Raw genomic sequence first — 23,941 nt, forward strand, 5'->3', positions numbered from 1 at the left:
GACTTTTAAGATCTATAATGTTATGGTGTCTCATTTATCTTTTATTTATTTGTATGAACAAGAGTGAGGAAAAAATGTCTTTGTGTCCAGATGGGTTGTTCTAGCGCAAAGGGACAAAAGAGGGTGAGTGGAGATTCTTGACTAGAGTGCTCTTGGGAAACGGGGCACCCAAGATCCTGATGCCTGACCCCACATCTCCTTACTTCCAACCAGGAGTCCGAAGAATTTGAGGAGACAGTTCTGGGGGTGGGTGGGAAATCTACCTCAAAGAATTGTATTGAAAATATCAATCATCCACGTAAAGCATTACAATAACATCTTACAAACTTTGTGTGAAAGACATCTGTAAATAGTATCTTACAAACATGACAAAATGATACTGAAATTCCTGGAATGGGATTATAGTGTAAATTTTAGTACATTAAGAAACACTGAGCCATGGCTCACTTAGTGGGGCTCAGTCCTGTTTGTTCTATGTTTCAGATAGCAGAGAAGCAGGACTTGTTTTGACCCTGTAGGTGGAAACCTCAGCAGGATCTTGAGTTCAGTGGCAGAGAAAGGCTCTCCTTATAAATAAGGCAAGAGGAGGTATTTAACTGGTCATCCTATTTCTGGATAGGCTGAGTCCGATTTTTAGCCTAGCTGTTACGTTATGTGATTACCTTAACCAGTCTGACTTTTGTGTGCTCAGTTCTTGTTGGGGAAATAAAATTTTATTCCCTTTACAATCTGACAGCTATGCCCATTTCTTTTTAATTCTTCTCTCAACATCTCTTTTGAAGTAACAGAGGCTTAAAGCCTTTACTTATAAAGCAGTTCCCACAGTAAGTTTATTAAGGCTATGCTGTTTCTTTCCCTAGCAATCTGGCAGTATTTTTCAACTTAGTCTTTAAATTAGGAATGATCTTTTTACTATGTATGCTATGTATAGCACTGAGTAAAATAAACCACTGAGTACTGTTAAAAGTCTACCTACCTATATGTAGTCCTTTCTTCCTTGACTATTTCTTTACTTGTATTAAACAACTGCTGGATTTATAAGAGAAACATCTGGCCCGCAGCTCCTGCAGCACAGCGTTCGGTCATGCTCCTTCTTCCCACTTTGTACCGGTGGCTGCTGAGTTCTTTTCTTTACAGTTGCAGCTCCAACAGGAAAAGTGAAAGAATAACGAGTATCTTAAAGCACAGAGAAAGGCAAAGTTTTTGTGAGAAAAGAGTGAATCTTATTGAGTTCCTGAAACTAAAGGGCCATCCTATCTCAGGCCAAAAGAGAGAGCAAAGCTGCAGTCTCAGGGGAGGTAGAGGTGCCTCTCAGGAGACTCACTGGAGCTTCCAGATGTGGTACATCCTTCTCTGTTGGTTTTTCCTCTCTGTGTTATGGATCCCGATTTTTTTTTTTTTTTTTAAAAACCCACCTTCCTCCTTGACTTGCTAATTCCTCACGTAGAGAGTAGAGGTGTTTCCAGATCCCACTGTAAGAGTCTAAGTCCTAAAACTCAGCTTTTACATGACAAAGTCTAAGGAGTTTGATATTTCTGCAGGGAGTGGGCACATACCCTTTATATCAGGAATGTTAGCTATGCTTCTGCTAGCATGGTCTTCAAGAGGAGAGCAGGGAGGTGTGCAATAAGTAGGAGAGATAAACTTTACTTTTAGAGTTCAGGGTGTCAGTCCCTCTTTACATGAGATAATGCAACATGAGTCATTGCTTTCTTTGTCATCTCTCCTGTTACGTTTATAGCGAATATTAAATATAAGCAGTATCAATTTTACAGAGCAGAAATCTTACAGAAGCAGAAAAATTAGGAAGGCATAACATGGGTTGCTTGAAATCTTTGTGCTGCCTTCAGCTGTCATAAAAGAGAGTGGCTCTAGTACCTTTTCCATGCCTGGTAGTGTCAGAATATCCCGTCTCACTGGGCTGCTGGGAGGCTTTGGGGCGGCAGCGGTGTGGAGCCTCTGGGCACACCTCCTTGGGCTGCCGACGTCCCGCTTCCCCGTGCGCTTGGGCACGTTTGGCAAAGCAGATGACAGCCCTTGTGCTGTTGGAAAGGAAAGGAACGTTTACTTGTTTTGTTTTTTTTTTTACCAGGTATTTCCCACTGCCTGCCTGGGCTCACAGCCGAGTGCCTGTGCAGCTGCTCACTTGCCGCCTCCCTCTAGCCGGATGAGTTTTTTCCCTTTTAAAATACGCTTTCCCTGAGGCGCCACCAGCCTGGTTTCCACAGGTGTGGGGTGAATTTGAGGTTTTACCCTGTGTTTCCTGTGGGGCACTTGTCCCAGGTTCCTGGGACCTCAGGAGGGGAAGGCAGCTGTTGTCAAATAAAAAGCCTTTGTATGTGTAAGTAAAGTAGTTTATACATCTGAGGTGTGGGTCAGCCTCTTGCCCTCATCGTGTGGTAACATTTCTGGCATTGCTGCTTCCTCGATGCTAAATTTTGATAATTTCCGTTCTCTTTCCACTGACATCTCCCTTCTGAGATCTCCTCTCCTCTGGGGACAGCAGAAGGGATGGTTTACTCAAAGCCGATCCGCTTTCAGGGCTCACTGGCTCAAAAGACGGTGACAGGTGCCTCTGCTCGCCCATGGCGGTGGCGTGCAACCTGCAGCCGCGTGGGGATGGGGGAGACCGGGCCAGCGTGTGTTTTCCCCCCACGACAGAGGCTTGTGGGGTGGTGAGAAATAGGGCCCAGGAGAGCAGGATCCTCACCCACACTGCACTCATCCCTTGGGATGTCCACTGTTATGAGCTCCAGCCTGGCCCTTAAGAGCTGTGGCAGCTGCCCACCATCCGAGAGAGCTGTGGAGGGCTCCCTCAGTGCTTTCAGCCCTTTGTCAAAGCCACTTTTTAAAGCACTGCTAAAATAAGAGTTTATGTATCAACAGCTGGGCTGGCTGTAGCTAAGAGGATGGAGGAAAGCGTGACATCTCTGGTGGAGATGATTTCTGGGCTTTTGTCCATCAGGACAGAGAGCAAGGTCTTGATCTCTTTTGTAGATCTTGGGTGCTTCTCCTGCTTTCCCCTCTTCCTTCTCAGACCTTTGTGGAGACTGGAAAGGAGAAGGAAATAGAGCTGGAAATTTAGGGGCAAGGACTGGGTGTGTAAAGTGACAATAAAATAGCTGGGATGAATGGGCTCCCCTGAGAGCCAGGGAGTGATTACAGGCTGGTGCTGGGCGGTGGGTGGCGAGAAGCAGTCGGATGAGATTAACTGTGATAGGCAGGGCAAGGAAACCGAGTCTCGCACGGGGAGGTGGAGGCGAGAGAAGAGCAACAGCTGTGGTGAGGAGCTGGAGGTCAAGAAGGGAGTGTGTGATGGCTGGTCAGAGAAGCTTTGACAAGGATGATAAAGGGACTCTGACTTGAGGAGAAGGGAGTAAGTTGCAGGGATGAAGAGCAGGATAAGGGGGGCCGTGGACAGCAGTTGGGAGGAGCAGCCTGGAGAGAGAGGCAGGGGGCTAGGTCTTGGATGGGAAACCTGAGGACTGCAGTATTAGACTGGGTGGATAGGACTGGGTAAAGGTTTGCTTACGGTGGAGGCAGCATTAGGGCAGCATAACAGGGAAAAGCCCTGAAAGTTCAGATTTGGTAGTGCTATAAAGTATCTGTGATGTGTGCTAATGCTTAACAAGTGTTTTTGGAGGGTACAACTTGGATAATGTGGCTTTTTTTATTAGTGATTTAGAACCTTAGTTTTGCTGTGCTTTGGTTATTCACCTGTAAAGTTGAGGTACTAATGCCCTTTCCTCTAACAACAGTGGTGTGAAAAGAATTCATTAATATTTGCAGAGGTCTCGGATGCTGTGCTGGAATAATTAACTTGGTCATGGTCTACTCTGTCTTCAGAGAAGGCTTTGAATATGGTAGACTTACTGTTCAAGATGAGCCTTGAATAATAAAAACAAAGCAAAACTTCAGATCCTTGTTTGTTAAATGAATATTTTTTACTTTGTTGTTTGTGCACTGACTGAGGCAGGGACCGTCTGGAAAGTGGTGAGAAATCTTGTAATTAAGAAGGGTGTTGGCCAGACGATTGAGCAAGATTAACGCTAACATGTGTCTAACTTATAATTTAATTTGTCTTTTCTTTTTAATATAGGTAATATTTTAATGTGTTTTGTATACAAAGTGTATTTTTTTATTATTTTTGCAATGAAATCATTAGGCTAAGTGTTTTTTTTCCTTTGTAAAACTGACCATTTTCAGAACAGAGAAATGATCTGAAATTGGAATACAATGAGCTAGGAGGGGATGAGTGAGCTGAATCATCTTCAGTGGAGGAAATTAAAGATCGCTTGAGACGTAATTATTGAACAGTGCTTTGAGGCTTTGAAGATACATAAACTACTGTTAACTTTGTCAGTTCCCAGAAGCAGTTTTTAAAATACTCATATATACCCATCCAGTGTTGACTGTTTCCACTCTTGTTTAATGTTTGAATTATGTTAGAAACCTGTCTGGGAGTAAAATTTATCCAGCATATTGATATCAAAGTATAACTTGTAAATCCTTGCAGCGTTTCTCGTTCCATATGCTCTTGATTCAAAAACCCCTACCCGCCTTGCCAACCCCCCTGCCAAGTAAGTGTAGACTAAAATAGAAACCTAGTCACAATAAATGACAGTGACCAGTATCTACTCTCCTTTTTTTTTTTTTTTTTTTTTCTTTTTTCAATCCTGAATGTTGTCACGCTGCCTTCTGTTACTTGACATTTTTTGGGTTTCCCATCATGTCTGTAATGATTAGGAAAGAATTCTGAGCACACATTGCCCCTGTCCTTGGCAGTTATTTTCGCTTTCCTGGGAGACAATAATTGTGCTACTTGTCTATCTTCATTGCCACGGTGGTAAGTACAGAGAGGAAGTGGGATAAGCACTTCAGTCTTTCTGTAGTATGCTAAAAGCCTCGAACGCTTCTGGCAACCTGTTGACAAAGTCCTGCAATGAAGATAAGCGGAAAGGAAACAAAAGGTCTCTGCTCTTCAGTGGGCAGAAATGGGGATGCAGAAATTGGTTTCCGAGACGGCTAGTAAGTGTTGCATGCTTCCACACTGCGTGAGCATCTAGGTCCTTACAATGAAAGTAAATCAATTTAGATAACAGTAAGAATAACAGTTTGAGTTTCTTGTATCTTCATCAGAACAGAAATACAACAAAAATTTTCTTTTTCCTGCAAGGGATTTTGTCAAACTGATACTCTTAAGTCATGTCGTATTGCATGTGACCTGGTTTTATTAACTACTTGTTTAGTAAATGAGTATTAAATTGGAGTAATATCCATAACATCTTGTCAAACAGGCCTGCGTGCTATTCAGAGCCCTGGGAAGTTAAGGTGAAGCAGAGTCGGTACCCGAGTTGTGCTGCCTTAAGGCGAGTCCCTGCACAGCGCTGAGTATCCCTGGGTGGAGAATCCTGCTCAAGTTCAGGGCAAGTCCCTGCACCTGATGCTGCAGGTTCAGATCACTGGACAGATGCTGGGGTACAAGAGAGCAGAATCAGAGCATTACTTGGCACTGTTGAGTTAAAACTGCTTGAAATGCAGAGGGAGGGAAAAGCAACGCTGAAGAATTGGGTTCTCACTGTAGGCAGTGAAACAAAGTGGACTGTTATGGTTGACTTTGACCCCAAGAGACATCTCTTGTTTTTAAAACAATTTTAGTAGAAAGGTATTAATATCCATTTGATAAGAATATTTACACTCTTCCTACTTCATTAAATTGCATCTAAACAGAGCTACACCTTTTGCCTAAAAGGAAGTGATGTTATTCAAAATAACTATCACATGATTTTAAACACATACATGTTTGTTGTTTTTTTTTTTTTTTAAGATTTTGTGCCTTTAAAAAATACACAAAGGCAGATATAATGAGACCTAATGCAAGAGCCAGGCATGGACCATTTCCTGTGGTGAAAAACCCTGCTGTCTTGAACTACCTATCAAGAATAAAAATTAGATGCTACTTGAGGCCTCAACCTACTTCTTCTATGCCAAATTCTAGATTAATCTTGCCACCTGCAGTGTGGGTGTATAAATGACATGAGGGAGACGTTTTTTCTCTTATTTTTCATTTTTGCCACGTAAATGGTGTGAAGTAATCATGTACTGCGCTGGTTTCTGGCATTATATCATGTGATTGCCTTGCTTTTTGTGACCTATTCAGTGATACAAAAGACAGACCATTAGTGTTTTTTTTTTTTTCAAATAGAATGGATAAAAACCATTAGTTTTTGGCACCTGATGTCCACTAAAAAATTAATCTAAATCCTTTGTTATGTAGGTTGCATGTCTGCTAAAAGAGCAAAGTTAGTTCTGTAATTCTGACAATAGGGATCTGTGAATAACTGTTTTGGGGCAATAAATACTGTAGCTGAGCACTGGTGTTTTGGCTTCCTAAAAATCTCTCCTAACAGCCTGTGTCTCCAATCCTCCCTCCTTGTGTGATGACATTTCTTACATAGTTACAACTGAGTTTCCCATTGGTCCTCCGTGCTATAAATAGGAAAAAATAGTATAAGATCACTGCAGCTGCATGGATTATTTTACTGAGTCTGTCTTCCCCTTGCACATGCGAGTGACTCCTCCCTCTGAAGCTTTGAGTTTTCCATTTGGCATCAGAAGAGACACCTGCTAAAGCGGACAAGTTTGCGTTGTAAAGCTTATTATTTTCTTTTTTTTTTTTTTAATTTTCATTTTATTTTATACTTATCAAAGATGCTCTGAGAGCACAACACATATAAAATTGGATCTTGGAGGTTAAATACTCATTGCTTCTGTGATGAAAGACACTACAGACGGCATTCAGACCTGCCTCTGCCCCTCTCTTTCCACTTTGGCTCATTGTGCATGACAACGTTGAAATTTTAAAGCCTCTTCTTGGGGACTGGGGAAAGTAACAAAGCCAAGATATGTGGGAGGAGAGTGGGGTTAGTGTGTGTGTGTGTTGTCTCTGCGGATGTTCATCATGCTGTTTGGAAAATGAAGCAGCACAGCCTTAAAACATGATATTTGTAGAATAATTTGGTAAATGCCAATGATTTGGTAACCTCGTGTACTGCGCTTTATCTCAAGCCTTCCTTTTAATGGAATCTACTGACAAGTTGTGGTAGGAGGACTCTGTGCAGTACTACAGCAACCTTGTTAGGGAAATGGTGGAAGTTGTTTAGGTTTACTTCATCATAATTAATTATGAAGCCAGAACAAATTTTTTTTTTTTTTTATAACAGTATTGCCCACGCATTTAAAAGTTGTGGTCTTCTGTGTGAGCCTTTTGTTCTCTGATGCTGGCAGTGCTTTTAATGTTTTTTGATGTCTTGTGAGTACCAGCTTTCAGATGGGATATTTTGCTTTTCTAGCTTTATGCCATCCTAATTGTTTCAAAATGTAGTCATTAAAAAAAAAAAAGTAAACATTATTGCTGGTGTTATTGCTAACGGCAAGAAATGCAAAAAAGGGGGACACATGTGGCAGTTCTATTTAAATAAAAGCTTATTTTCAGAAACAAAGGCTTATGGAGCAAAAGGGAGTTCTTAGTACCCCAAGCACGTTTGCTGTTACGGATGAACCCACAGCAATGGATGCTATCAAAGTTGTCATATTTTATTCATGAGTTGTGGTATGCTTGGGTGAAATAAGAAAAGCAATGCTCCAAATCATAATTATGGTGTAAAAAGATAAAACAGTTATTATTGTGACATTTTGTGAAAATTTTTAAATCTCTCAAATAATTCATATAAAACTTGTGGAGAATGACTAAGTATGTTAGCTGTATTTATGATTCTTTGTTGGGGGTGTGTGGAACACTTCACAAATAGAATTTATACGTATTTTGGGAGAACATATAAATGTGTGCTTATGTGTGTTCCAAGAAACAAAGACAACTAGAATATTGAATATAAATGTAAAGAGACTGACAGCAGAAATTGTACTTCAGTAGAGAAGGGCTTTGACAAATGTATTATGCCTCATGCTATTATCATGCAGTTAATAAATAAAACAGACATCCAGGATTTAATTTGCTTTAGCAATAACATAGAAGTGATTTTTCTGAAGGAAAGAAAACAGAAGGGAGAATTAGTACATGAAGCACATTTGTTTGATGTACAAATTGTATATAAAGAATAAAGGAAAAACATAAGATTTTAGTAAATTAACTAAATGCTTTAAAAGTAATTAAAAAAACTGTTTAGAGTGTCAAGTCATTGGGAGTTCTTGAACCAAGAGAGCACTTCAGCATATGCTTACTTTGAACTTTATGGATGATTTCATTGCCTTTAGTTGGATTATTCATATGATGAAAGACTTTACTGGACTGGAAATTAAAACCTTTGTGTAGGAGTAGCCAGGTCTGTTAGCTGCCTTAGGAAGCATTAGGCATTGTAACCTCTCTCTGCAAGTGCAGAAACTGAATCCCAGGTTTCTGTTTTGCTGAAACTTCCCTGTTAATGAACTATTTAAAACTGGTATTTTGATTTACATGTTTAAGAGTGAAGGTTTTCACCAGGGAGGCAAATTCTGGTTTCTGTGTGGCCTTGCTGAAGTTAGACTGGGATTTTCAACAGTGTCAAAATAATTTAGGAGTTCAGCTTCTCTCCTGCTTCAGTGGCACCTGGTACTTAAAGTTCCTTTGAAAATCCAGGTTATGGCTTACTTGTTGACTGTATCTGTCATATTCATGTTAAACTTAGGAATCCTAAAGCACTTAAAAAGTACTTAATACTACTATTGATTTTTAATACTGTTACCATAAAGTATGAGCCGCATTTATTATTACCTGTAAGAAGGAAGAGTGCTAAATGAGAAATCAGAATTATTACAAATTGCTTAAAAATACAAATGGTTTAATCTCTCTGCACGCTCTACTGAAAAAGCTTAAATTTTGTTTCCAGATTACAAACACACTAATGGTTATAGTGGGAGGAAATAAGTCCAAACTACAATTAGTAATTATTTGCAAAACTTGGCTTCTATATCTGATTTTTGGTTTTAGGTGCTGCTCACCTTCTGGTACCATCTTCACTTCAGCTGCATTTGTTGACAAGAAACTTAAGAACGTGATTTGTCAAGTTCAGTATATGTTATATTTTTTAAAAAATCACTTCCAATTTTTTTGATTTGTAACTTTGAACATACCTGAAAATGTTTTGTAGAAGGGGAGGAAAAAAAATTGCTTAGCTTGCTTTTGCATGGAGCCAGAACAGAAACAAGGTTTTTGTGTGGCTCATTATTTTGTGTGGCATTAGCATTTAATGTACACTAAAATAGATCCCTGAAGTGGACAGTACTCCTGCAAAATGGGCTGCATATCGGTAACAATTCTTAGTAATTACTGCTTTTTCCCAACGTTACATACGTTGCCGCTGGCTCTGTTCGTACATGACAGTGTTGCTAGTGTAGTCCATGCTCTTTGTGTTAAAATGTTGTTACTATTTTCCAAATTTGCAAATATCAGTCTAACTTTATAGTCACAGTGATGTGATACCTTATCTAATACAGATAAACAGTGGAAAAGATGTTATAATCAGTGACTCCTGAACTAATTAACTAACAACGCATGTAATTTGATTAACTCACATGATTTAAGAGCAAATTATGTGCTTTTAGTGGTAGTGTAACTTCTGGAGTGTTTCTACCAAGCATTTAATTTAAGGGATCATCCATTTGTAAATAGTCTTGATTTCAGCACAAGTCTCTTGAGGAAACAACAGAGCCACTTAAAATACTTGAAAGAAGGAAAAGTGGGTGTCTGAGTAACAACGGGTGATACGTAGCGCTCAGCAAGGAGAGCAGCGCTGTTCCTGGCAGGAAGCTTGTTGCAAACCCGTTTGACTTACTCCGGTTTTCTGATTTTGCTTCATAATGGCCAAATGGTTTGAAGACAGTGTTGGTCGCTGCATCTGCGTGTGTCCAGACCTGCTGCTTATCCTTCTGCTGCTGGAGAGATGACTCTGACGCTTTCCTTGGTCGTTCTGTCCGTTGGGATGGAAAAGACAAGGACCCTAGAGATAGGAAACCCATATGCAGCTAAAGAGGGTCAGTCTCTCAGTAGAGGCTTTGCTACAGCTTTCTCTGTCACCTAGGGGACCTTTTGCTGGCTGGGGCTTGAGAAATGTAGGTGGCCGCCTTCTGTCTTGTCATGTATTCGTTTCCAAGTCTTGTGCAATATCTGCTGCTCTGTTTGTTCCAGAGTGCTCAATTTCCATGGTTCGGTTTGAAATGCTGATAAAGCAAACAAAGGACTTAGACTCTCTGACAACTACTTAATTAACATGAGTGTGGTCATTCTAGCTAGTGCTCAAGTCGGGCCAATTTTCAAGAAGTGGAGAGTCTGACATTAAGCCGCTAAATCAACTAAATTATTGGTTGGGGAGAAACTGTGATTTGATAAGGAGTCTCTGTTTGATTTCTTTAATGACTTAAAATTCTGCTGTCCCTGGCGTCTGGAGTTTTAGGATTGGGTTTGCAATAGCTTCCTGAAAGGAATGAAATATATATATAATTTTAAATGCTAGATTAATTTTGTTACGAGAGACCTAGTCGTAAACTACTTGACAAACATGTACATCAAAATGACAGCAATGTATGAACACTTACAGCCATCATGCAAAAAGAGAGTTTACATTGAATTATACTATTTTTCCACCTTCTCTAGCAGAACCGCTTTTGCTGTATAGTCATGGGAACTTACCTTTGTAACATTAGCTATTCACCCTGGTAATTGCTCCATCCTCTAATTTAATGAAAACCCATTAAACCGAAACAATAATTAAAATGAGACATCATCTCTGTAGGAGGTTTGCATATTAAAATCACCAAGCATTTCACTGCAGACGGATCTTATTCTTGAGAAACAGTGTTTGAAGCAACACGTAAAAAGTGATTTATAATGAATAATCATAATTTAGAAAGCCGTGCTGTTGAACATGACTTCCTACTGTTTATTACTGACTCCTAGCAAAGCTAGCAAGACAACAGCGTTTACAATGTCTTTTCGTACCGGTGAGAATACCTAGAAGCAGCGATGTGCTTGTGAGAAGACATCGTGCCCTCTTTGGTCCTCCCTAGTAGCATAGTTTTTAAGAGAAAGGCGAGGTGTTTTCTCCCCTCTCTTTGGGTTGCTGGTGGGTAGAACAGGCATTGTTGGTCCCTGCTGTTCCAGTGCAGGGGTCCCCAGAGAGCAGCGTGGTTCCTGCTCAGCACTTTAATGTAAGCTCGTGTTTGTTTTCCTTTGGCAGTACCCCACAGCTTCCTAAACCCTATGTTTTAGTGTGGCTTGGCCAGTGGCAGGCATGGTGGACGAATTTGAGTCTGTACTTAGGAGATGTCTAGGCATGCTGCTGCTTGGCTGGTGGGTCTCTGCAGTGTAGTGTGGGCTGTCTTGAGCCTTAATGCCGATAGCCAGATTGAGCACCGAAAGTGCTCTCAGGGATACACATGGCTCTGTGCCTATTCCTGTGACAGGAACATATTGCAAAGTCTTTTTTTGTTTGTGTGTAAGGAGAAATTCGTGCGAATTTTCTCCCCATGGCTTAAAATAAAAAAAGCGGTGCTATCTGCAGATAACTGCGTTTTGCCCTTGCTAGACAGGGAGTGACAACTACCTGAAGTGTTTCCCTGCTTGGCAGTAAATGATTGCTTTCTGGAGAAGATCCCCGTGGCTGGCCCCCATTAGCATCCTTCTGCAAACTTTTGGATTTGTTTGTGACTTGTGAGGACTGAGGAGTGGTTTTAGAGGAGGAGGAAGGAGTGGCATCTATCACCAGTGGTGTTTTAGGTGGTTGTTTTTTTTCTTTTGATCAGTTCTTTGAAAGATGATTTGTGGGACCAATGTGCAGAAAGGAGTCTGTATACTGGATCCCACTTGGATTCAAAGACTTTGATGAAGCATCTGCCTTCATTGAGCAGTAGGGTTTTGTGACACTGTCATGTATTTTCATCCTGAGCAACTTTTAGAGACTGTCTACACTGAGAGTTGCTAGTTTTGGATCTTCCTTCCACTCTTGGTTCCATTTTTGGAAAGCTGATGACTTAAAATGGGCACTGTGGTTGCATTTTTGTTTGTTTTTTAAATACAGATTTCAGTTTTATTGGGTTTTGCCCGAAGCAAGGTAAAACCCAATATGCTGCAATATTTGATTCTTTAATTGCTATAGCTGAAATCCAGATTCTCTGTTGTTGCAGGGCTAATTTCTACTTGTTTGTCCAGAGTGACTCTGCAAAGGTTCTCCTGAAAGGAAATTGAAACAAAAAAAGGCTTTAAAATGATTGAAGGTACCAATAAAGCAATGTGTTCTGCAGTATGTTCCCTACCAAAGTAAGGAAGTAAAAGGAAAAGGTATTCAAGCAGGCTAGGGAATGATGAAACATGTGTTGCTTTAGGAAACATGAGTTGATTTAGAACTGAATTTTAGTATTTTTCTCTAATGGAAGTATCTATTAAAGAGTAACCATTTCCCAGAAGGATTGGGATTCAGCTTGTAAGAACTGGTGCACGTTTTTCATTGCTTGAAATTGCAGCCCAAATGGTCACGTACTTCCCTTTGTACCGTGGATTGTTGACGCTATTGTCAAAGTAAGTTGGGCAAGAACTTTGCTTGCTTTACTAGCATAATTCTTTTCTAACATATTTTGGCTGCTTCTGCATGGTGGTAATTTTCTTACACTGTTTCTAATGGAGCTGAAGCCAACTTTTCCCTTTCTCTTATTTGAGGCTTCTCGTATGTTCTGGGCTACAAGTGGCAAAAGCCTGAAGTTTTAATTTTTAGTTGTTGGAGCTAGTGATGCCTAGAGCAGTGGACCCAGGCAGGAGCATGTGACTTGAGGACCTAAATCAGATTTGTAAGGATCCTGAGTTACTGTACCTTCTTAATTCCATTTCTCATGTAGGGTTGGTGTGTACTGGAATACCTGTACATTTCACACATGCAAAGTAAAGCTTGCCCTGACATCATTGGCCCCAGACCAGCATTGCCATTGATCTGGACTGGTCTTATGATGAAATGAAAACAAATCCATGCAAAAATGCAAAATTGAGACTTACTTTGAAAGTGCTGAAAGTGAATACCGTGAGTAATTGCAGTTGTGGGTAAGATTTGTCAAGGTGGCTGATGGTGTGAGAGCTTGCTGCAGCTAAGCAGAGTGCTGTGGTCTTCCTCTGCAGAGCCCAGCCAGAGTCATGCCATAGCTGCTAAGTCCCTGCATAAGTGTAGCCCTGGCTGCTGGTTCCTCTCATAGCTCATTTTGCCTTGGTAGAGCTGTGGTGGTTGGGGGCTGAATAAGCTCATGTGAGACAAAGCAGCCAGGAGAAGACAAGGTGGTGTCCCTGGGAACACGGGGGAGATGGCACGGGGCAGGGAAATGTGTAGTGGCAGGGGTTAAATGGGTTTGGCTGTCCTGGCAAGCTGCACTGTTGCTTTGTGTTTGGCACTTAGTCCTTGGATCTGTGGCTTAAAAAAAGGGAATTAAAATCAAGCAACAAATATGCTTGCTCTCTGACATTAGATGGGCCTTCTGCTTCTCTGTTTCGCTGAAGGTACAAAGTTGCCTTTATTTGATGCTCTGAGATGATTTGTGTCTCTTGTACTTTCAAATAGCTGTGTATGCTTGCTTTTTTTGCTTGTTTTATTTTGGAAACACTCTGGTGTGTTTAAAAAACCCCTCCAGACAGTCAGTATTTCAAATTAAGAAAATATAATCACATAGAAGGGCATATGAAAGTTGTATCTATATTTATTTATTTATTTATTTTGCTGAGATTGCGTTATCATTCAAGCATGAACTGATGTTTCACTGAAGATTACTGTATAAACCTATATTGTTCTGTATTATGTAGGAAATACGACATTTCATTATGAGCAGACAGTTATTTTTATGGAGAGCATAAAATGTATTTTCCCTTTCAGGCACCTGTGGTGAGGGGGTGTATGTATTCTCAATTTTTCTTTTTTTGAAGTGTGAAAATCAACCTGAAAATAGAAAGCTCTTATTCTAAATAGATCATACTCCCAGTTCATTTGTATGGTGCTTTCTGCAGAAATCGAGCAAAACACAAACAGATGACATACCCGGCAATCGCACGGCATGAGGAGTGGTGCTGCCAGAGGGGTGCAGGGGGGCTGTCCCATGGGGCACGGGAGCTGGGGTGATGCAGTGCCAGCTCGGCCATGCCCTCAACGAGGCCTCATACGGCTCCTTCCCAGCATTCGGCCTCCAGGTTGTGACCTCAGGGGCTGTTCTTAGCACGCCGACAGGTTTATCATCTTGGTAGGGCCAAGTTGCATGCCCCTGGATCCTCGTGAGCCTCAGTGGGCTCCTCAGCTTGCAATTCCAGTTGCAGGCTATTGGGTCACATTTGCTGTCCCGTCACAGAATTGCTGGGGCGCTCTCCTCATAGTTACTGAGATTGAGTAATGAAGAACAGCATTTCTGTAGGCATTTTTTCATCTGCAAGTATGTTTTCCAGTTTTCTCGTGGTAGATGAGGTGTTGCTAGGCACTGGTAGTGAGTAGACCTATGCTGAATGAATAGCACCATACTTAGAAGTGTGTTAATTTTAAAAAGGCTAGTTATATAACTTCCTTTGTATGAATTATACTAGAATAGCATTACAAAGCGGTACGTAAATACTATTTGTTATCTAGTGGTTTGAATCCAAGATTCTGGAATTTCAGAACTTTAGATCTTAGTGGTTTTAATCAACAGAGAATCAATATAAGATGTTGCATGTGGTTTTGGGGTATTCATGACTATGAAGAGGTGGTAGAGCACAGCACGGTATTTCAAAGTATGTTTCTAACTAAAGTAGTCAATGCATTGATTATCTGACCAATGAGTCCTATATTTTTGTATAAAATTTGATGGATAGATGTTGGGATGTGACATTATATCTGTATCCCCCTTTAACGAGAAAATGTTGGACTTTGCAAGACTTGACTGAAATTTTCAACAACGCCAAGTGCAAGGTCTTGCACGTGGGTCGGAGCAATCCCAAGCACAAGTACAGGGTGGGTGGAGAATGGATTGAGAGCAGCCCTGAGGAGAAGGACTTGGGAGTGCTGGTGGAAGAGAAGCTCAACATGAGCCGGCAATGTGCGCTGGCAGCCCAGAAAGCCAACCGTATCCTGGGCTGCATCAAAAGGAGCGTGGCCAGCAGGTTGAGGGAAGTGATTCTGCCCCTCTACTCAGCTCTCCCACCTGGAGTATTGTGTTCAGCTCTGGAGTCCCCAACACAAGAAGGACATGGAGCTACTGGAACGATTCCAGGGGAGGGCCACGAAGATGATCCAAGGGCTGGAGCACCTCTGCTATGAAGACAGGCTGAGAGAGTTGGGGCTGTTCAGCCTGGAGAAGAGAAGGCTCCAGGGTGATCTTATAGCAGCTTTCCAGTACCTAAAGGGGGCCTACAGGAAAGCTGGAGAGGGACTTTTTACAAGAATGTGTAGTGATAGGACAAGGGGCAATGGCTTTAGACTGAAAGAGGGCAGATTTAGATTAGATATAAGGAAGAAATTTTTCACTCTGAGGGCGGTGAGGCAGTGGAACAGGTTGCCCAGAGAAGTTGTGGCTGCCCCATCCCTGGAAGTGTTCAAGGCCAGGTTGGATGAGGCTTTGGGCAACCTGGTGTAGTGGAGGATTTCTCTGCCCATGGCAGGGGGGTTGGAACTAGATGATCTTTGAGGTCCTTTCCAACCCTAACCATTCTATGGTTCTATGTTCCACTGGCAGCACTGCCAATGCTTTAATGTGAAAGAATTTTTGAAAGCTTTGGTAAGTCATGTTTGATTTCTGGTGATTGTGATACATTTAAGGAAAAAAAAAAAAAGATAAACTTTTGTAAGGTACTAAAGGTTCTTCACCCTCAAAACAAGGGTAATTATCTTAAACTGTCAGATCTTGGACATTTTATCTCTTAGTCTGACTTTGTACCTTGACACTTAGCCTTGACGCTTTGTACCAGTGGGTTGTCTGTCTGTGTGCATAGTGAACTGGGTATCAGAGAACTTAACTGATGTATGGGATGCATAGTTTTGTGTCTCCTTCATCAGCTTTTTTTAAAGAAACTAGATAGTATTTATGACCAGTAATAACACTTGTTAGGTGATGATAATGATACAGATAATGAAATCTTGTAGATAAAGACAAAATCTGGTTGTCTGTGCTGCGTTGCTTCTTCCTTGGTTCCCCTTTCGGATGGCAGTGGAAATGATTTGTGTTTTTTGAAGCTTTGTCCTCGGCAGTGATAAGTGGCATTGGACAGAAAAATAGTTTGTTGCTGTGAAATGGGCATTATATTTATTTATCAGGTGAATTTGAGCCTCTGGCAAAGATTTTTAAATGATAACTAGTGATTTTTCATGTCTAATCTGCAGTACTTTTCAGAGGTGAGCTTTTCAGAGTGCAAGCGTGTTACGGATTCTGAGCATGCAGGCTCATTTGAAGGGCTTTAAGCTGCACAGGAAAAATGGAGACACCCAATTACAAAACATGCTTGAATACTTTTTCCTTGGAGTTTGGTTTCAGTCCATGGCATTCCCTAAGTGTTTGCATTTCTGAGTTTCAGGTTGTTTTTCAAGCCAGTCTCTCCTCTTTGTCTGCAAAGCCTCATTTAATGACACAATGTTTTGTTTGTTTTTTTTTTTTTTCTTTTTTTCCTGCAGTAAAATTCTGAATTGTAAATCTCATCGCTCCTTTGTGTGTTACAGCATTCATGCTGGGCTGGATTCTCAGGGTTCAGTAGAGGTATATGGTTTTCTGCCAGCTGAGAATTTGTGCCGGCATTTCTGGCTTCAAAGTGAACCTTTCGAAAGGAAGCGCACCGGGCTTCTAATTGGTTGTGACATCCAGGAACCGAAAGTGGCACAGGTCTTGCAAATGTGTGACAAAGGCCCAGCATGAGAGACATGGCAAGGAGTGGGAAGGTGAAATGCCGTGATTTCTCCTTTTTGTTGTTAATCATCTTTTGCGGTGATGATATATTGCGAATAAAAGGGTGAGATATCAATGAATGTGGTGGGAGACTGCACATCTGAATCTTAGAAGATCAAATGCAAGAAGGCATGCTGCTGTTTGGACATCAGCAGGATTAGTGAGACTGAAATATTTCTGGATCTGCCTGGTCAGATGGTAGTTTAATAAATATTGTATGAGCTGTCACGCTTTGCTTGTTTAAACTGAGAAATCCGTGAAACGATAGTGGATTGCAAGTGTGTCTTGTATTTATTTCTTGGGTAGAAGCATAGCCGTATAGCATTATTAGCAATAATACATCTCTGCCTTACACAGTGCAAGGACAGGTTTCCTCTGATGTACGACGGAGAGGTGGTAGTGGAGCCAGTGGTAGAAACTGAAATTTGAGCTTGGTGAATTGTGTTGGGAGAGGCAGTGCCTGAGATTTCTCAGAATTTAGGAGCCTATTTATCTGACTGCAGCACACTTTATTTACAGCAACTTAATCTACTCACAGCAGACACAAATGGCTCAGCATCCCGTTAAAAATTCTGTCAGAAAATCAGTAGCTGACCAGTTGTGAACTTGTCAAAGTGACAAGTGGGCATGCTGACAGAGATGGCATTTGGGTTTTTTTCATGGAACAAATGCAGTGGTGGAGCATGGTGAATGACTCTCAAAAATGAAAAATATTGATGGGAAAATGAAAAATGTAATCTGAGTCTTTCTGACTTAGCATTTTTACTAGACTGTTGTTTTCTTCTTTTTTTCTCTTTTCAATGAAATTCTTAGATACAGAAAGAGAAATCCATGCGGCGCCCCATGTGAGTGAGAAATTAATTCAGCTCTTCCGGAATAAAAGTGAGTTCACGTTTCTGGCCACCCTGCAACAGAAGGCATCCACTTCTGGAGTTATACTGTCCATCCGAGAGTTAGAGCACAGGTAAGAGGAAATTGTTTCTCTCTTGTAGCAGTAGCAGCATTAAAGATACTGAGCACTCAGTGGTCCATTTTGACTATGTGTTGAAATGGCAGATGTACAAACTGACATGTAAGTTAAAGCCTTTCTTCGTAGTTTGCAATTTGCTACTTTTTACTAGTTGATTTTTGTTGCAGGAGGAATGTGTTCTTTATGTCCTGGTCTGTAAAATAACTTAAATTGAAAGATCAAAACCAACGTAGTATTGGTGCAATGCTCTTTGGAAGTTAGAAAACTTGTAATGCAATTTCCCGTACTAGTTCATTGTATGCACTTTGGAGTTTGCTTTTTCACAGAAGTTGAACTTGCATGTTTCCTGCTTCACTATGTTTTATAACATTTTAAAATAACATGTTTTCTTTTTGAGATTCAGCAATTAAGCTATTAAGCAATTAAGCTACTTTTGCTTCTGTGTGGGGATGTGTATGTTTTCTTCCTGGCATAAACACAGTATATTCTTTTTTCATGGACGTGTCGTCTTTTCCTTTTTTGTTGTTGTCAGCGAAGGAGGAAAATAGAGGACTCTTTCATTAACTATTATTTTGACAAACATAAGTTGTTTTTTTTTTTTTTTAAATATACCTTGTATTATGGCCCATAATACCATTCCAATGATATTTTGATGTTTCAAAGTGTGCATTGCATCAAATAGTCTCCTACTTGTAACTTTGGGAATGCCTTTTTTTCATAATTTCTTAGGACTTGAAGGACCTGTGTATCTAGTCTGACTTTTTGTTTTAGTACAAGTAGCAGGACATTCTTTGGTTGCTCCCATCTCAAATCTAATACTAGTCATTCTGCAGCATTCCTTTTAGGAAAAAGCCCAACTTGCTGGTATTTAATTTTATTAATCATGTATGTGATATGCAACTGTTAGCCCAATTTCTTGCCTTTGATTGAGAAATTATATGAAGGAGAAGGCAGTGGCTTTGTTATGACCAAATTGTTAATGATTGCTTTTGCCAGTGCAACAGCAGATATGTCTGGACAGGGCTAGCAAAGAGGAGGACTCTGCTTCTTCGTTATTCTATCATGATATTTTTTCTGTCACCTCTACTTTCTTATTGGTCTCTTTCTTTTACTTTATTCCTTCTTTCATTTTCCATTGTCTAAATATGTAGAATGTTGTTTTACATTACAAAGGGATCCCTCTGTCCAACACTTCATGTTTTCCTTCTCTCGCTCTATCATTCATTTTGTCATTACTTTTTAATTCCTCACTTTTCCAGGCCATTGTAGCTCTCTGAAGTCATGGTTACCAGGATCAGTTTGCCATGTTATGGGATGTTTTTTTTTTTTTATTTGAGAAAGAGGATATTGAGGAGAGCCATTGGCAGAGGAGCACTGTCACATGCATGCACTCAGCAAAATCCAAGGTCAAACTAGACAGGGGGTGATGACTACACAATGCAAGGCATGTGGATTTTTAGATATGGCCTCTTCTGAATTTAGCTACTTAAGGTCTCTATCTTGACGGGCAGAGACAGAGGCTCATGGAGAGATGTGCTATGCAGGAGTAATCTTGATTGAATGAAATGTGCTGCTGATGTCCTTGGCACTGAGGTTATCTCTAGTATTTCAAATTAGTAGACATCTGTTTAAAAATATATACAGTTGAAGGATTGGGTGCTAGTCTCACTGAAACCATTGTAGTTCTGTGTAGTAACCATGGTAGTTTCAGTGTGTGTAGTTCTATGTAAGAGTTGAAACAGGCATGTCAGGAGTTGCTAATGACTCCTGTTAGATTCTGAATGTCAGATGGATTGCTGCAATTATCCTTCTTCTCTGGGCTCATTGTGTATCCCTTAAAACAGTCACTGTTTGGTTCTCTAGTTTCTTAAATTGCTACTTGAACCTTGATAAGGATAGTGCTTTCAAACCCTTAGGTCTGTCATGACAGATATTTAATGAAGTGTATGACAGTGGAGAAAATACTTTTTAACTTTGATGAGGAGTAAGACCAAAGATTTGGGGCGCTTCTGAAGAGAACCCTGCTTACACTAAGATCAATGTAATAGTAGAACTTTCAGCTTGATGTTTTTTTGGTGTTGCTCTAACTGCTCAGGTCATTCTAGCCTTTAGCTTTGCATGCAAACTGCAATGGGTGCAGGCCCTTGACATAGGGGAAGCCACCTTTAAATTGTTACCCCTACTAAGTTTTTGATAATTATTATGATTCTGTGCTGGTGACATCCATCTTTTTTTGTCAAGCTTTTTTCAACCTTCCGTGTGTCTATGAAAATAGACAATGCAAAGAGAATAGTAAGAAACATTGTTATGTTTCAGCATGATTAAGGCCTATGGGAATAACTATAAGGGTACATTTATTACCTAATCAGTATGGTTTTTGACTATGGAAAAGCCAAGATCTCTTCCCTTATGCACAAAATAGGAGATACTGTAGTTAAGGACATAATGTTTTTTTAACTTTTCAGCATACCAAAAGTAGCAAAGTTATAAGTTTGAGACTTTAGAACATTTGGAAGGTCAACAACACCTGAATAAAAGAAGCTGTGTTAGCTGTTGGTACAGGAGTTGGTATCTTTCTAGGAGATGTCTTCTTTTATTGCACACAGATTTAATAGTTGACAAATAGATTTTCTTCTAAGCAACACAAAAGCGAGTGTGTATGTACACATACACACACATATGTATATATTCTAAGTTGCATATGCCAGCATAACAGCATAACTAGCTCAAAAGGCAGTTTTGCATAACGTATGTAGTGGAGATGATCACTGTAAGGTAGTAACACACAGAATGCTTGGTTTGTATTTCGTTTCTCTATTAAGTTTTAGCAGGATTTTTTTTTCCATTGCTGGCATGGAACTCTGAAACTAAAGATATTAAAATAAGATGAATAAAACTTTTCTTGAAGTCAGTAATTCAAATATGCTGTTTTGTTATACTAAATGGATATTTTGCAACAATTAGAGATTTGTTAACTTATATTATCGTTTGATGGACAGGATTTATACTACGATGATGATAAATGGATCTTTCTTAATATTTTGTCATGTTGAATCAGCTTAATGATGATAAAGACTTTGTTTTCATGATCCAAATGTATTAAAATACAGCTTGGAAAATGGAAAGCTTAATTAGCACATATTAAGTCTAGTTGAACAGTCTGATAGTATATGTAGACTGTGTACATAGTTGGAATACAGTGGTAAAGCTGAAGATTATTTTTTTTTTTCGAAGCTATAGATAACAAAATGTAATCAAGATGGACAAATATGTTACTTGGGGATGCAGAAGATGGAAATTATTTTCTTTCTTGGAGAATTATGCTAGCCAGTTCTTCCTAGAAGATCTTTGTGAGCCATTTTGCTCACAACCTTTGACTCTTCAGACCACGAAAACACTTGAAAAAGATCATCAAGATATTGAAAATCCCACCCATAATGAATCCTTATTTCAGCAGTAATTTAATACAGTTTCATTTGAAGTTTTCTGCCTGCTCCTTACCTGCTCTGGCCTGTATGGCCCAAAGTCTAAGAACATAAATTAGATGGAGTCAGCGTTGCCTTTGTGCTGTTTACTCCCTTAGCTGCAGGTATATCAATAGTTGCTTCTCACCCCTGGCCAAGATCAGTATCTGGAGAAATTTGTCAAGGATGTTCAGGAACCCAGGCTAACATTCTTTGAAATACTGGCTTTCACCAAAGGAGCTGACTATGATTTCCTGACTGCTCTGGGGCGCAATTTAAAAGCAACTGACTGCTGTAATATTTTCTTTTTATGTTGATGTGAAAATTTGCACACTCTCTCAAAAAAAAAAAGTTGCCATAAAATCTTCCTGTAATTCGTCAATAAAAATAATTAATTACAGTGAGTGAGAAGGGAAAGCATTTGTGTACTTTGAATGCATTCTAAGTGTTTTGGTGCTTGGAAACAATGGGTAAGGCACCTGGAAAAGAGTAGTGAGTATTCTTTTGGTGAGTGATCACTCCACTGACTGGCTTATAACATTTTGAAATCATTTACTGCCCAAATTTTCAATACTGACTTTTTAATTTCTGAGGTGTTTTTTTGGAGGTGGCCACCATTGAACCACTACTTGTGTCCAAGCATGGTAGACCTAAGGTATCGAGAAGTATTGAGTCCAGCACAATTTTTCTGCTATTGTACAACCTCCTGAAATCAGACACGTAGCACAAGTACACATTACCTAGGACTCTGATACTTGCCTGAGAGGAACTAAGAGGAAGCACAATCTTTACGGTGTGTTACATATAACTGGCAGTTGCCCGCCAAGCTGTCATCTGGTCATGATGTGGGAGGTAGTAACTCTGGATCAAGTTTTCTAATCTTTTATCAGGCAAAATTCCCTTTGACTTTTTGAAAGTAACCTGTTGGGTATTTACTTGTTCTGTAACAAGCTGCCCTCCAAAGAAAGATTTTTTTTCTTAACCATTGGTTTATTTTTGTGGAAAGCAGAGAAACTGGACATCATAGTGCAGAGTGTGCAAAAGTAAACTAGTGAGCAGAGGAGCCTTTACCTATGAATTACTCATAAGAAATAGGATAATACCCTTATTGAACTTCTCCTCAAGGTCTTGTGCGTTTTTCAAGTTCCCTGAGTCTTGTGTGTTATTTCCCGCCACTCACCTTGCCTTCCCAAAGAAATTGTTGTTGTTTTTTTTACTCTTGCTGGTTACTGAAGAGGCAGGATGGAAAACTGTTTTATAAAATGCCAAGGTGCTTATTCCTCCCTACTGTTTTATGTGTGTCCTATGTCTATCTTTTCTGTTTCCTTCATGTTTGTTAGTATTAACATTCTATCCATGTGTTGTCATTCTTTCTGAGGTGTGTTTCAAAACGGGAGATCCCACCATGGTGCAACTAGGGAGTGAGTTGTAAGATTAATGAGTCTAAGATTTTCTTACAGGAAGCACAGAAATCTTTGTTTTTTCTACATTCTCTGAGGTCTAGGACCTGAATTTTGGAAAATTTCTGCCACTCCATGTATTTGGAAACTTGGAAGCTACTGCTATGGTGAAATGCATTTGTTGAGTGGAGAATTTGGCCCTTCACTATGTAACAGAAAGCTGAATTGATATAAATATTCAGGAGGATTCTGATAAATGCATTAGGCTCATAGTGAAAGATTTTTACTCCTAGCAAGTCAGTTTTGGGTGGGGAGGGGAAATAGGCATGAGATGTTGTTGAATATTTACCCCAGTGACATCAACTGAGACTGTTGAGAGGCAGATAGAAGGCTGTTTGTTCACAAATAACAGTTGAAAGGCTACCAGGCCGTAATATGTTTGATTAAAAACACAAAAGGGTAACAAGCTAGTTAAATTAAACACTGAAACCTAATTAATGAGAAGAAACCTATGCAAGTGACTTCTGACCCTAGTTGTAAACCTGAAAGATTGGATTTACTCCATGGTACGTTTTAGATTATTCTCTGCAAGATGTGTATAGGCATATTGGATTCTGAGATGCCTAGTATTCAAAAAGGGAAGGAAACACTCTGCAGATGTATCCATTAACCTTTATCTTTTAGGGTGAAGGTCGCATCTGCATTAATATTTATATGTAGAATTGCTAAACTGGAAAGCCATATAGAGAATATAAAGATCCAGCCTTAGGTTCGTTCCTCTAAGTGAGATGATGTGAAATATGTGAGACATCTGCACACCTTTTGTTTGTTCGTTTGGGTTTTTTTATTTGTCATAGTGGAACAAGCGGGTGAGCTTTGTTTCTTCCAGAATTTTTTCTTTTCTTCCCCCCAAAAAGGTCTTTAGAGATGAAAATGAAATAGAATTCATTCATCAATTTCATTCAATAGAAGCCCACCTGCTTCTATGCTTGGGATTAAAGTATGCAAAAGAGGAAAGTGAAACAGAATTGTTATATTCTTTACGTCTTCCACTGATTTTAAGCATTGTGAAAGAGAAGGTTACAGCTTGAGGAGGTATCTTCCATCTTGTCGCTCCCTGCTGAGAGCAGGTGTTTTATGTACACTGGGCTGACAATAGTTGTCTCTCTGAAGTGTTAACATGCTGC

The 23,941-nt window shown here is 40.0% G+C and overlaps 1 protein-coding gene across 1 annotated transcript in view; it reads left to right on the plus strand.

Moving 5' to 3' along the window:
* NELL1 (neural EGFL like 1) overlaps positions 1-23,941 on the plus strand; it is a 299,689-nt gene that overhangs the window by 10,471 nt on the left and 265,277 nt on the right. Inside the window, exon 3 of the mRNA XM_086613002.1 lies at positions 17,734-17,884. Coding sequence (XP_086469128.1) covers positions 17,734-17,884 — 151 coding nt within the window. The remainder of the gene's footprint in view (positions 1-17,733; positions 17,885-23,941) is intronic.

Source organism: Tauraco erythrolophus, chromosome 6 (genome assembly GCF_009769465.1).
Source record: "Tauraco erythrolophus isolate bTauEry1 chromosome 6, bTauEry1.pri, whole genome shotgun sequence".
Taxonomy (NCBI): Eukaryota; Metazoa; Chordata; class Aves; order Musophagiformes; family Musophagidae; genus Tauraco; species Tauraco erythrolophus.